At 37.8% G+C, this 14,777-nt stretch overlaps 1 protein-coding gene across 1 annotated transcript in view; it reads right to left on the bottom strand.

Annotated features, from left to right (window-relative positions):
* brf1a (BRF1 general transcription factor IIIB subunit a) overlaps positions 1 to 14,777 on the bottom strand; it is a 55,838-nt gene that overhangs the window by 38,516 nt on the left and 2,545 nt on the right. The window contains exons 3-5 of the mRNA XM_084092332.1: positions 11,209 to 11,289; positions 8,472 to 8,645; positions 311 to 342 (exon numbers count right to left, since the gene is read on the bottom strand). Of these exons, the coding sequence (XP_083948458.1) occupies positions 311 to 342; positions 8,472 to 8,645; positions 11,209 to 11,289 (287 nt within the window). The remainder of the gene's footprint in view (positions 1 to 310; positions 343 to 8,471; positions 8,646 to 11,208; positions 11,290 to 14,777) is intronic.

The raw sequence follows: 14,777 nt of genomic DNA, 5'->3' as shown, positions 1-14,777 counted from the left end.
CACACTAATACATGCACAATTTATAAATAACTGGGTTCAAAAGTCTTGGATTGATAGTCAAACTGCGTATGATATTTGCATTATGTTCTAATTTAATAAATTGTTCTTTTAAAAATATATCAGCATATGAAATATATATAGTCAAAAGCTGTAAGTAAAAAATTGACATAAACCTCAGAATATTTTAGTATTTTTTTGTCCCCCTTTCAAAGGAATAATGTCACAAACTTGCTTATTTGACTTAAAAACAGTGCTGAATCTATATCAGATGGATAGATTGCATTTACATGTTTAGATGTTAGTAACTTACCTGCAGGATGTCACTCAAGTCAAGCAGCATGTCTGAGAAAGTGCGTTAAAGAAATCATACACAATTGGATTTACATATGTATTTGACAGACAATTTTATCTAGAGCTACTTACAACACATTCAACATATACATTTTTTAAATGCATGCATTTTCTGGGCATCAAACTCATGACCTTACCATTCTCTAGCAGTTTCAGAAACTGGATTATTCACAAATTAACTATTTAGTCATTATGCAATAATGGCTTAAAGTCACAATTAAATTAAAACCGACAATTCTTATTTTTTATGGAATATTTCAGTTATTATAAATTATTTATCCGTGCCCATTATTGTTTTTTTAATTCATGAGCCCTTGTAATCTTCTATCAAAATATTTTCCCCTCCTTCTTGCATCGACATCTCTTTTCTTATGACGTTTTTAGTGGCGCGAGGGTGACAAAATAATCTCTCACTTCCAGAAACCTGTCTGAGATCGCAGCAATTAGCAAACGACAACAGTCAAAAAAGGTGATTTAAGCAATTTTGAGTGTGGCATGGTTGTTGGTGCCAGACGGGCCGGTCTGAGTATTTCACAATCTGCTCAGTTACTGGGATTTTCACGCACAACCATTTCTAGGGTTTACAAAGAATGGTGTGAAAAGGGAAAAACATACAGTATGCGGCAGTCCTGTGGGTTGAAAATGCCTTGTTGATGCTAGAGGTCAGAGGAGAATGGGCCGACTGATTCAAGCTGATAGAAGAGCAACTTTGACTGAAATAACCACTCGTTACAACCGAGGTATGCAGCAAAGCATTTGTGAAGCCACAACACGCACAACCTTGAGGCGGATGGGCTACAACAGCAGAAGACCCCACCGGGTACCACTCATCTCCACTACAAATAGGAAAAAGAGGCTACAATTTGCACGAGCTCACCAAAATTGGACAGTTGAAGACTGGAAAAATGTTGCCTGGTCTGATGAGTCTCGATTTCTGTTGAGACATTAAGATGGTAGAGTCAGAATTTGGCGAAAACAGAATGAGAACATGGATCCATCATGCCTTGTTACCACTGTGCAGGCTGGTGGTGGTGGTGTAATGGTGTGGGGGATGTTTTCTTGGCACACTTTAGGCCCCTTAGTGCCAATTGGGCATCGTTTAAATGCCACGGCCTACCTGAGCATTGTTTCTGACCATGTCCATCCCTTTATGACCACCATGTACCCATCCTCTGATGGCTACTTCCAGCAGGATAATGCACCATGTCACAAAGCTTGAATCATTTCAAATTGGTTTCTTGAACATGACAATGAGTTCACTGTACTAAAATGGCCCCCACAGTCACCAGATCTCAACCCAATAGAGCATCTTTGGGATGTGGTGGAACGGGAGCTTCGTGCCCTGGATGTGCATCCCACAAATCTCCATCAACTGCAAGATGCTATCCTATCAATATGGGCCAACATTTCTAAAGAATGCTTTCAGCACCTTGTTGAATCAATGCCACGTAGAATTAAGGCAGTTCTGAAGGCGAAAGGGGGTCAAACACAGTATTAGTATGGTGTTCCTAATAATCCTTTAGGTGAGAGTGTATATATATATATATATATATATATATATATATATATATAAAAAAACACACACACACACACACACACACACACACACAGGGACACTTGGTGCAGACAGAGACCGACAAGAAACAGGGAGGGATATTGGTCAGATTTGGTCTCTTTGCTTGACATTTTCCCTCTTTGAGTAGAGCTCCACTGAACCACCACCTCCTGAACTCTGGAAATCCCCGTCTCCTGGCAACCGTGTACTCTGTATCCATGGAGACCAGCACACCTGTCTAATCAAGACAAAGTGTATTAAAACATCCCATTAAAAAGTCATTGTGGGATTTTCAGTTGCCACGGTAACAGTGAAAGATAATCCTAAATTGTGGGATTATGGATGACCCTGTTAAATTAATGATCATTTTTTGGATGGATCAGGATTTGACCTTTCAAGGGAGAAATCCTACATATTGCAAAATTAGCTTAAGGCCATTAATGTTTTCCATAATTACTTGACGGAAATCACAGTGTTTTAAGCGTCAACATAGAAAAAAATAGTAATAATAAATACATAAAAATAGGATAAAATGGGAAAACTACAATAATCCACAAACTTATCAAGATTAGAGCTAACCATAGAGAAAGAAGCCATTTCGCAGACTAACGTTTGAAAAATAATGAGAAATAATGTTTGGCTAAATTTACCCTGTATAGTAGAGCTTGAAACCAACAATGCCTCTCTCTCTCTCTCTCTCTCTCTCTCTCACACACACACACACACACCCCTTTTCCTCCTGGGCAGAAAGTGAAAGCTCTCTCATGAGTTCTTATATAACCCAAACAGATGTCTGACTGAACACGTATGTTGCATAATCTCAGAGAGACGGAAAGATTCTGTTGCCTCCATTTAATTGTTAATTGCACAAAAAAGTGAAAGCGAGTAGCATTGTCCATGAAAAAACAAATTCACACAAATGTGAGTGATAATGTGGTGGAATTTTCAGACTGTTAAAGGCAGAAGAAAGCTGAAAAATAATTACCTAATACTCAAGCGTTTTCACATATAGGTCATTAAAGTTATAACAGCTGAATATAACAGTTATAATATAACTGAAAATAACAGCTGGTGCAATTAAACATTCATCCATCCATCCGTGAATATTATCTACTACACCTCACGCTGGTGGACATTGAGTCAATTTCCATTAGAAAGACAACACATTAATACCTTTTTACTGAATTAAAAAGTAAAACAAATCCATACAGTATTTAAAACATTCATTTAGATATATTTACTGCTTTTTTATCATTGGTAGTGAGGGATAATAGAGATATCTAATGTCATTATCCAGATTTGAACTCGTGCCGCATTAGGCAAAATGCTGGAGGATGTGCACTAACTGCTAGGCATAAAACACAAACTATAACAAAACTAAAGCAGGGTGTTCCAATCTACTTTTAATCTACTTACAAAAACTTTTTTTTTTTTTTTATACAGGCCTAATGCAGTCTCCTGAGAGACACACCCTGCCTTATTTCCTGCTTCTTTTTGAACACACATAAACACCCTGAAAAAGCCAACTCGCTTATAAGCGAAATCCCGTCTCGGACACCAGATGAGGTTTTGTGAAGCGCAGGCTAAACAGGAAACAAAGTGCTTTATACACATACACATTAAAGATAACAACCTCAGTTAGACTTCGACTCAGTGTGAGTCAGTGTGAGTGTAGGATGATTATTACAAAAATAATCAAGAGTGTTCACACACGGGAGAACCGAGGCTATATGACTAAGCATCAGACGCTGTGAGTGTTTGTGTGCGATGTGGAATGCAGACAGATTTACGTGTGGAGACCAAATCAAGACGACTGACTAACACCTTTGACCATCTACCCTCACAGCGGGCCTCTCTTGCTCAACCTCTCTTCTTCCGTACCTACCGCTTCGTTTTCTTTCCATGGAACGCAATCTGAGTCACCATCTCTCTTTTTTATGCTATTTTGTATTCTCTCAAAATATAATATACACACACACACATACACACATACACACATATACACATATATATATATATATATATATATATATATATATATATATATATATATATATATATATATATATATATATATATATATATATATATATATATATATATATATATATATAGTGCAATGCATAAGTGAATACACCCATGCTAAAGTTGACTAAAAAGAGGAATAAAAAATTATATTTTGGAAATTGAACTTAATGCCTTAATTAAAAAAATTAGGAAAAATCCAACCTTTAAGGACACCAATTTTCTTTGTGAATGAATAATGTATCGTAAATAAATAAATGTTCTTCCTTAAAATACATGGTGCATAAGTGAGTACACCCCTATGTTAAATTCCCATAGAGGCAGGCAGATTTTTATTTTTAAGTATTTTTTTTAATTTTTTTTTAGGATACTATGCATCCTGATAAAGTTCCCTTGGCCTTTGGAATTAAAATAGCCCCACATCATCACATAGCCTTCACCATACCTAGAGATTGGCATGATTTTATTTCAGTTAGCCTAAAAGCTAGTTTGATTTGCATTGAGAGATGATCTTATGGAAAGTACCCCATGCCAATCTCTAGGTAAAACTTTTTTCGCAACTCAGTTTTGGATTTAAAAAAAATTGTCAACTCCTTGTAGTTCAATCAAATTAGTCGAAATAGAGATAGCAGCTATAATCACCCCCAATTCATTCACCACACTGGAAATGGGAGATCCGCTCTGCATTGTGGGATACAGCGTTTTGTGCAGTGGGCTATGTTTTATACCGGTTTATGACGCCCAGCTCAAACAGAAGTCACTTTCAAACCAGTCAGCTTTCTTTTTGTCAATGCTGCAAATTTATGTGACCAACTTGAATCCATTGCGAAATCTGCATGGGAAAAATGTTCCTGATTGCGTGGAATCTTATTGAAATTACTAGATTTCACCTGTGAAAATTCTCTAAGCAATGGTAAACGTGACTGCACCTTTAGTATATTATTGCAAATAGTCATAATTTCTGAAAAACTACAAGACAAATGTATGATCAAAATACTGAAGGAGTGCCATCTTAAATCCCATGATTGGCAGACTGACAAAAGGATAAGATTGTGGAAACGTCAAAATAGTGTTGAGTTTAAGTAACCTGTGACATCTGCATTACAGTGGGATTGGGAGCAGCTCTTGACTGTTGCAAACACCTGTCCATCATTGAACTGTATTTTATACTCTAAAGGCCCATTCACACCAAGAATGATAACTATACTGATAAAGATATAGTTTTAAAAACTGTTCTAAATATAAAAGAATAGCAAATTCCACACCACAGCTATAACGGCACAGAGAAACGATATCCTTGGAAACACTTTCAGAATTTTTTTTCCAGCTGATGAACGATAAAAACAATCAGCCAATCCACAGCCTTAACCCACAGCTAAAACTAGGGCTGGGAATCACTGGGTACTTCACGATATGATACGATACGCGATACATTGTTCACGATACCGATAATATCACTATATGGCGATACTGCGATAATCGATATATTATCAGTAATAACTCACAATATATCATGTTTTAAGAAAATAAAAAGATTTTTTTTTTAATTAGGAAAATGAATCTCCATTTCGTTTTTGGATGAAACACAATAACAAAAACAACTTGTGTCTTATCAGTTGCAACAAAACAGTCACAGACACTATTTTTGTTTTGCTGCAGATGATTTTTTTCACTCGGGAGAAATCGAGTGGAATCGGTGATGCTCGCATGGTCGCGGCTCGTAGCGTGTGAGAGGAATTACAAGCCGAGCCGAGCACGTTACAAGCACCTCCCGACCTCCCGATAATTTTTAAACATGTTTTTTCACCAGCTGTCCCCTATTGCCAAATCATACACAACCACGTTGATGGGGCTATACCACAGTGGCAGCAACCATACAGCGTGCGCATACACTGTCACTGTCACACACACACACACTTTTCTCTCTCTCTCTCTCTCTCTCTCTCTCTCCCATTCGCAACATGACGGTTTAGCGCGAAAGCCCACGTGATTGCTGCCGGCTCGGGATAAAATTCATGCAGGACAGTCGTGCCTTGTACCCAGGGGCGGATTAAGGTGGTCAGGGGCCCCTAGGCTGCTCTTTGTGTGAGGCCCCCCCTAAAAAATTATTAAGTGCCATACATGGTCCACACGCAACTACGTGAACTGTCATACACACATTGAGAGAGCCAACACTACAGTGTTTCCTTTACATTCCTACATCTACCCAATCACCTGCTTGTTTTTTTGTTTTTTTTCTTGTTTTATGGGCCAATAGGGTCTTTTTTTTGTTCGCCAGGCACGGCGTTATGGGTGGGCCTGACGAGCCTAGGCCCACCCACTTTTCAACAGGCCCACCCAAAACGTTTCTTCAAAAAAAAAAAAAACTTTTCATATTATTCTAATTTTGTCAAGAATTATAAAAAATCATCAATAAGCTCATAATTTGTGCTAAAATAGTCTAAATGTTTAGTTTTAAGAACAACTTTTAAAAAGCTGGTTATGTCTATTTTGATGTTTCTGCGCAAGTTCAGCAGACAGTGAGGTTCGGGTTTGTTCCGATCAGAGCTCGTGAGTGGAGAGCGCATTTCTGAATATTCCGCTCAGCTCGTTCATTCCGCAGGGTCACTCGCTCAACCCAGATTGTCCTGCTGCCTGGCTCGAAAATATGTGGAATAAGGGCTGCCTCCGACTAAATTTTTTTCTAGTAAACTAGTAGTTGTTCATTTAAGCCATTCATGGACAAATCGCCCCTTTATATTAATTTAATTACTTAGGCTATATACCCTAAGAGCGTTTACATATAGCCGCACTCAAGCGCACGCATAAAGCTTGCCACAAAGAACCGGTAAAAGTAATGATTATGAATGTGTCTAAAATAGCAAGGAGACATTTAATTATTTATTAATATACTGGTGTTTTCTGTGACGCTGCAAAGATGAAGTTGGCGATGCGGATTCGCCATGAACGCCAGAGAGAAATGCACATTTCAGATGACATATTCAGAGAATAGCCTATTTCTTTTGGTTTTGAATATTTTCGTTTGAAAGTAGACATTTCAAGCTTTCTATAATAGATAGCCTATATTTCTCAAATCTGTGAGGCAAAAGCTGAGTTTCGGCGCCCTCCAGTTGTGCAATGCAAGTGATCGTGTCGGCGCCTTATTAAATTGTCTGCTATATATTTGCTTCTTATTTAGTAAATACAGGCAATTGGTTGATAAAACATTGATCAAAATTAAGATACAATTTATACAAAACGAAAATCTTTTAAAAAGAGACTTTCTACAAAACAAGACTCAATGAAGTGGTCAAAATCATGTTTTACCCACTCCATGTCTCCAGACATTGCGCATCTCATGATGTATCATATCTTTCTCATGCTGCATGCTCACTTTCATAATCAACATTGATTAAATAAAAAAAAATAATGACGTCACATGTTTTCTAACCCAGCCCTCGGCCCTGTTGCAACAGTCGTTTAGGTAGGCTACCTTAAACGCGCACACAGTCTTGAAGTCATCGCTGCAACCAGGAGATGAAGAGAGCTGAGATCCACGTCACCTAGCACATCTTCGTCTCTGCCACGATGCTAGCGCGGCTAGTGCAGCTATAGCGCGACCAGCGCCGTTGCTAGGAGGGCGCCAGCGCCTCTGCCTCTCAGCGCCTCTGCCTTGCGAGTGGATGATAGCTCTGAAGACGCCTAGCAATGGTATACCTTTAGTGGTAGTATACCTTTAGTTAAGTTATACCTTAAGAGTCTTCGTAGCGCGCTAAGAGACAGCATTATCGGGAAACGCAGCCCAGGTATGATGCGTATGATGCGTAATGGAGATTCCAAAGCACTCTTCTTTGGTCAGAACCATGGAGAGCGATCGCGGATAGGTCCGTCCTATGCACCGAAACTTTTAACAATGCAACAAAATATTTAAAGAGCATCAAGCTATTAAAATCTATATTATGTATACGCACGGATAATATAACAGTATAGGCCTATTAGTCAGTATTTTTTAATAGGTTAAAACAGTGATTGGATAAGGTTTTTAATTTAACATTTCTAATTTAAGGCCCACCCACAATTGGTCTGGACCATCCAAAACTAGAATCCTGGTGCAGTGCCTTCGCGCTTAAGTAAATAAAAAATAAAAATAAAAAAATTGTCTGGCCAATCCGAGGCCGCTGCACACCTGGGGCCCCTAGGCTGCAGCCTAGGCAAGCCTGTGCATTAATCCGCGCCAGCTTGTAGCAGCTGCTTTGACGCGATTATCAGTTAAACTGATCTCACGACCTCCCGAGTGTCCGAACTCGCACCGCGTACGCCCGCCCTAATGGCTTTTAATATCGATACTTGGCAAGAGCGCATCGAGAATCGATCGCGGGAGAAAATATCACCATATCGATATTTTGGCGCACCCCTAGCTAAAACCAATTGACAAACACGGATACATCACATATTATGAATATTTTATCATCTACATCATCATTCATGGTGTATAACCCTCAATAACAGACACTTTATTTTCCCTCTAAGTGCTTTCATCACCTCATGGCCAAAAGGATACGAGGTGTTCCCTCCGTCCGACAGACGAGGTAGAGGCAGGCGGCGATAACATGGGATGATTTGCGTCCTTTGGTCAGATGCTTGCAGAGTGCCATCTTGTAAAAGTTGAAGGCGGTGTCCAAACAGTGCTGATTCATTTGTATCTGATGACCAAGATGGTTTATCTGTCGCTTAGCTAAAAAAAAGAAAACCAAAACATCAGTCAGACTTATTCAAAGTACATTTACTGCAGGTTTAGTCCCTTGAAAGGTAATAATGGAAACACACAAATGGTGAAAGCTCCTGGTTTGCCCTTTCTTGGGGTTGAACCAGCAAACTTTAGGTTACCAGTCCAACTCTGTTGCGTTTAAATCAAACAAACAAAGAACATTTGAAGTATTTTGAATTTTTTTTTTACTTCAATTTATTATTTTAAACCAGACAGAGAGGAAACCATTGCCTCATAGATTATTCCTGGTTTCCATGTTTTTCCAAATTGCGCCGAAACAGAAGTAGCAACTTTTTTTCCGTGAAGCGATGTACATTTGAATGTAACAGATTATCCAAAAAGAAAAAATATTGATTTTCAGAATGGAAGTGTAAACATTGGATAAAGCCAGGTGCAAAATTCTAGATTCTATTGTTGGCCTATTACCATTAAAAGTTTTTTTTTTATAGAGGTGATTTTGGTTATCTATTTTAATCACTCCATAAATCAGAAAATATTGTCAACAGCCAGGAAAAAAAAAATCAATTTTCACCATGTTTTTAGGAATAAAATAATGCATAAATCAGGTGAATGGAATATGAACAAACCCCCCTGTAAAAAAAAAAACTTATCAAAATACAGATAGGAATAAAACTGGAGAGTTTGGTGCAAGTCTGAAAAAAGACATGATATTGAAGAAAAGTCTGATAATTGATTGTAAAAATGAAACATATGCAAGGATGGATCGTTCACAATAAGATCTATAACACGCATTTAGAAGATATTATTAGATAAAGATATAGAAGATTTTAATTTCATGACGAATTCAAGAGCTAAATCATAGGTTTTTATTCAATAACGAGCTAAATCATAGATTTTTGTCTCTATTTTGATAAGGTTTTTTACGGGGGGGGGGGTGTTTTTAATACATTTAATACAGGGAAGTGTGTTTTTTAATACATTTTCCTATCCTAGATTAATGTGCAGTCAACTATTAGTAAAGCTTATACAGCACCTCTACTATTCTTAAAGTTAACACCAAAAACTGATAATAAAAATACATATTGAAATTATATGCGTTACTACAAATTAAGGGTCTAGTTACATTATATATGAGCACCTGCTGTGGACGGGCTGTTCGGCCCTTCAGAATGGGAGGAGAGCATCTTCAAGCTGAAAGCAGGTCTGTTTATACAGATTCAAGATCTCACAGAGCAACTTTTGTTCTCTCACCACACACAGATAGTATAAATCTCGATGCAGACATGAGGCCATTAATCACACGTGTACATTCCCTCACACACACATAAAGTGGCCTCCGCATTTCCCTCCCAGCACACACACAGACCATACGGTTGTCTGACCAAACTGATTCATCGGTTACTACACAAAAGCACATAAACCCACCACACCTTCTGACTTCTCAGGCTTAATAAGCCCCTTTCAAAAACAACCATTACCATCTGGCTGAAACAAACTTCACACGCTTAACTTAAAACCACATTACACAAGCCCACAGCTTCCAAAGAATCCCCCTTTCTTATAAACACAGAACACATATACTTAACTACTATCTTGTTTAATCATGTAGTTCAATGAAACGGAATATTATACGGACATATGTAACACACAATACCGTACAAGTTGTACCTTTTCAGTGACACATTGTACCGTCTCATATTCAAAGAAAATGCTTTGGCACACTCAATTTAACCCTTAAATAAAAATAAAAAAGCACAATATAGACGTCACAATGACATCTTTTGCCAAAAAACATGACATTTGTATGATTAAGGAATAAATTAACATCTATAGCTCTGCATGAATGAATTAAAAAATTATGATTAAAAAAATTTGATAAAAAAGAGAAATTAAGGCTACCTTAAGTCACATAGAAAGATAAGTAAGAAATACACTACGATTAATATACATTTGGGATCATCATGATTTTTTTTCTGAAAGAAATTGATACTTTTATTCAGCCTGCATGGACACATTAAAATGGCCAAAAGAGACATTAAAGACATTTATATTGTTATAAAAGAGTTCTGTTCGGATGCTGTTCTTCTGAACTTTCTATTAAATCAAAGAATCCTGGGAAAAAATGATCACGATTTCCATAAAAACATTAAGCAGAACAGCTGTTTGTTTTCAACACTGATAATAGTAAGAAATGTTTCTTGATCACCAACTCAGCATATTAGAATGATTTCTGAAGGATTGTGTGACACTGAAGACTGGAGTAATGATGCTGAAAATTCAGCTTTGCCATCACAGGAATAAATTGCATTTTAAAGTATGGAAAACAGTTATTTTAAATTGTAATTATATTTCACAACATAACTGTATTTGATTAAATAAATGTGGAATTAGTGGGCATAGGAATCTTTCAAAAAGTATAAAAGAAAAATCTTACTGATCCCAAACTTTTGAATGTCAGTGTCTATGCTTTACGTCTGCTTTCTGACTGTCATGAAGTGTAAATTAAGTCTATATGAAGGACATATGAATTCTTCATGAATGGAAAATACTGTATATTATGAACGCTCACCATTCTGTAGAGTGGCAGCCCTGGACTCCCTCCCAACGCCAGTGTGGAAGTTTCCTCCCAATGATGGAACATTTCCAGATGCTACAACAAAGCAAAAATAAAATATATTAATACTAATACTAACATTATGAGAACAGAAAAATATACTTTTCATAACTAAGAACTACAGTATATGTTCTTTTATCAATGCTTTTGGTTTGTTTTTATTTGTTTTAAACAATCTCTTCCCATTAATATTTTTATGTTCTTAAAGGATTTAAAATATTTTAGTTTGTTTTTATAACGCCTCTGTGAAGCACTTTGTATTACTATTGTGTATAGAGTGCTATACAAATAAACTTGCCTTGTCTAATACATGTTATCTTACCCAATACTTGTAATTAATTATCTTAGAAGAAAGGTAAAAACAACACTTTTATTCAAAATTAATATTTGCCATGTTTAAACTACATGAGCTGTTGAAAGCCAACTTCCACTATAAAATGTTTTCACAGGGTTTATGTTGAATGTCACATGAACAAACAGGAAAACATGTCTCATTGCAACCGCTTATTGGAGAAAGTGTTAACAGCAGTATGACCTGACGGCCATACCAAGCACTTTTAAGGCAATCAGCTAACCTAGCTAGTTATTTTTATCGTTAGTGTTTTATTCAATTTTAATATCCAAATGTTAGTGAGAAGAAAATAAAAACTTCTAGATATCAATCTGCATATGAGATGGACAATGGTGTTGTTCATCTTTGCTCGCTCCTTTGAAGATATCTTGATTAAAACAGCTCTATATTTAACAAAGCACATACAAAAGACCTGAACCGAAAGCGAAGTGACCTGTTTTACAGAATATGGAAGTTTGTTGCACATGACCACCATTGCAGAACATTAGTTTAAAAAAAAACAATAACTTGGCAGCCATCTGGTGTTCAAAGACGGTATTGCAGTTCAAAATAAAAATAAAAACTCATCCCACTTAAAGGGTATATTGCAGGTTAGAGTACCCAGTGACTCAATGTATAGAAAAATTATGTAGGAACTAGATTTGCTTTAAATATATACTTATAAAACGCTATTAAGGCTTCTGGAGTTGTTTTTGTGAGAAAATCTTACTTTTGCATCTGAAAATCGCCAAAACCGGAAGTGACGTAACAGCAGGGAGTGTGGCCAATTTAAACAATAGGAAAGCAATGGATTGCAATGACAGTTAGGACGCTGAGGAAATTGTAAATGTTCACTCGTATTTATCAGCCATATAATTATGAGCCTATGCAGCCAAGAGAACAGGGACAGGCCAGGATTAGACAAAACAACGGTCAGATGAGACTAATTGAGTTGTGGTGTGAGGAGAACAGGGCAGGTGTCTTGGTGAGACATCAGTGTTAGCTTATAGATATATACACGTCAGCTGACTATAAGTAACACTATGCTCAGATCACAATATTGTAGATTATTATTATGTATCAGGCAATAACAAAGCTAGTATTGGACCCTTACCAGCATGTGTTGTGTCAGCCATTACGAGACTTTAATTTCTTAGGGTTAGGGTTAGGGTTAGGGTTAGGTTCACGCTTTGAATGAACCCGTTTTGGAGACAATGAATAAAAAAATAATCACAATCACTGTATAAAAACTTTTTATGTAGAAACAGCCAACACAAATATTAAAACTTAAAGTGTTTTTTACAGATTGAAAATGAATTATAGAGCTATTTATGATAATAAGAAGTTTCGCTGCAGACTAATAACACACACATAAAAGCATTACATTAAAAGTTTATGTAAGATATGTTCATGAATTAAATTAAGACAAGGCACGTTTTGTAAAACAAATGTACACTAAGTGATCTCTGACGGATCCGTGACCATTATGTTTCCCGGCCGAACCACATGCTGATGTGACGACGGACCGGGCGGCCCGATGAAGGTGCTGTGACAGTGTGCACCGAAGGAACCGCACCACCCGGAGTCTCACTTGGTTCTTGCTTTGGCACCCCATGTTGAACTCCATCATATCGCCGGGATTATAATCTTCCGGTCTAAAATGAACGCTACACACTACCGCGTTTTTCGAAGCAGATGCAGAAGTGAAGTCCCGTCTCTTCACCTGCACAAAACGCACCCAGGCACGGAAGATAGCACTGTCCTTTTTCTGTGGACTCGATGTCCTGACAGGCTGGAGTTTGTGCAACCTCCACAAACACAATAATTTACCATGACGATTATAAATTGAAATACAATAACTGCCGAAAACACACTGAAATCACAACCACTCCCACTGAATATCAACCTACCACCGGCAAACGACTCCCTCTCGTGACGTAAAATGACACAATGTTTAAAAAAAATAAAGTGGTTTTTCAATACGGTCAAGGAAACTGTCACGATTTCTACTAAATGTGTGCCCTTATGTCTTGCAAAACAATTTTAAATTCTGCATTAACTTATATGGTATTTTCATACAAGTTTATGCATTAAAGCTGCAGTCCGTTAGCCTGGAAAGCCAGACCTACATCAAGATGTTAGGTCTGGCAACTCACCATAGACACGGCTCAATCCGAGGGGCGGGATAAACGGCTGTCTTTCAAATTCCCTCTGCACGCAATAGGACAGCGCTTCAACCAACCAGAGTGTTTTCCCAACAGCGGAGCTATAGTTAGTTGATAGATTCAACTTTTGCCATATCTGGCCAGCAAAACTACGAACACATCTTCCTTTTTTTAAGAATGACTTAAGTGCCGTTCTTTGCTCTTTTCTCAAAGAAAAACTTAACTCCAAGTCCTCCAGAGTCGCGGCCAAAGCCGATTCGAAAGACTGTTCTCCAGCAGCCGCCATTCTTTATTTTCAAGTAGCAGGGAACCATCGCAACTCTGTCGTCATTATGTTAAGCCCACCCCGCCTACTCTATACACGACGTGATTGGCCTGACCCAATTTAGGTTTTTGCAGCTCAAAAGTCAATGGAGAGTTGCTAGACTGCCCTGGCTGCAAAATACATTTTGCTGCCGCTAGGGTGCGTCTAGATTTCTAGGCTAGCAGTCCGTAGTTTTTCCTCTTTGTCGCCATCTCCGTTCGAAATCTGCAATTGCAGTTATTCGCGGAATTATCAACTTTACATGGGTTGAGCCTCGGCACGGCACAACGCGGATGAATCTAATGTTTTGAGGAGAATATGCGGCTGTCAGTCGCCGCGCCGGTGTGGATACTGTCATTCGCAAACACAGATTCTACTTTTTGAAACTATGACCAACATAAGAATTTTCACCGGAAAATGTAATCTGAACAAGCAAGTAACATCTACTTTTGTTCTGACCAACTAAGGGAAAAAAAGCATTGCAGTAAATCGCGCTGATTAAATCTAAAGATCGCTTATCATATCACGTCAAACCGTGCAAATTATACTTTGTTCTCAAATTGTTAATGTTAACAACATCAGCATTGCGTGACTACATTTAATGCCCTTCTGATATTTATCCTTGTTTTTGCATGGGCCCAGTTGCAGTCTCTTTTTTTCTGTAGCCAGTCCGAAGTCTTTTGCGTTTACAATGGGTGAATCTCCAGTCGTCACTGGTGATTGT

The sequence above is a fragment of the Abramis brama genome (assembly GCF_963993115.1).
Source record: "Abramis brama genome assembly, chromosome: 19".
Classification (NCBI taxonomy): Eukaryota; Metazoa; Chordata; class Actinopteri; order Cypriniformes; family Leuciscidae; genus Abramis; species Abramis brama.
The sequence above is the reverse complement of the archived record's forward strand: the minus strand, read 5'-3'. Positions and strand labels throughout refer to the sequence as shown.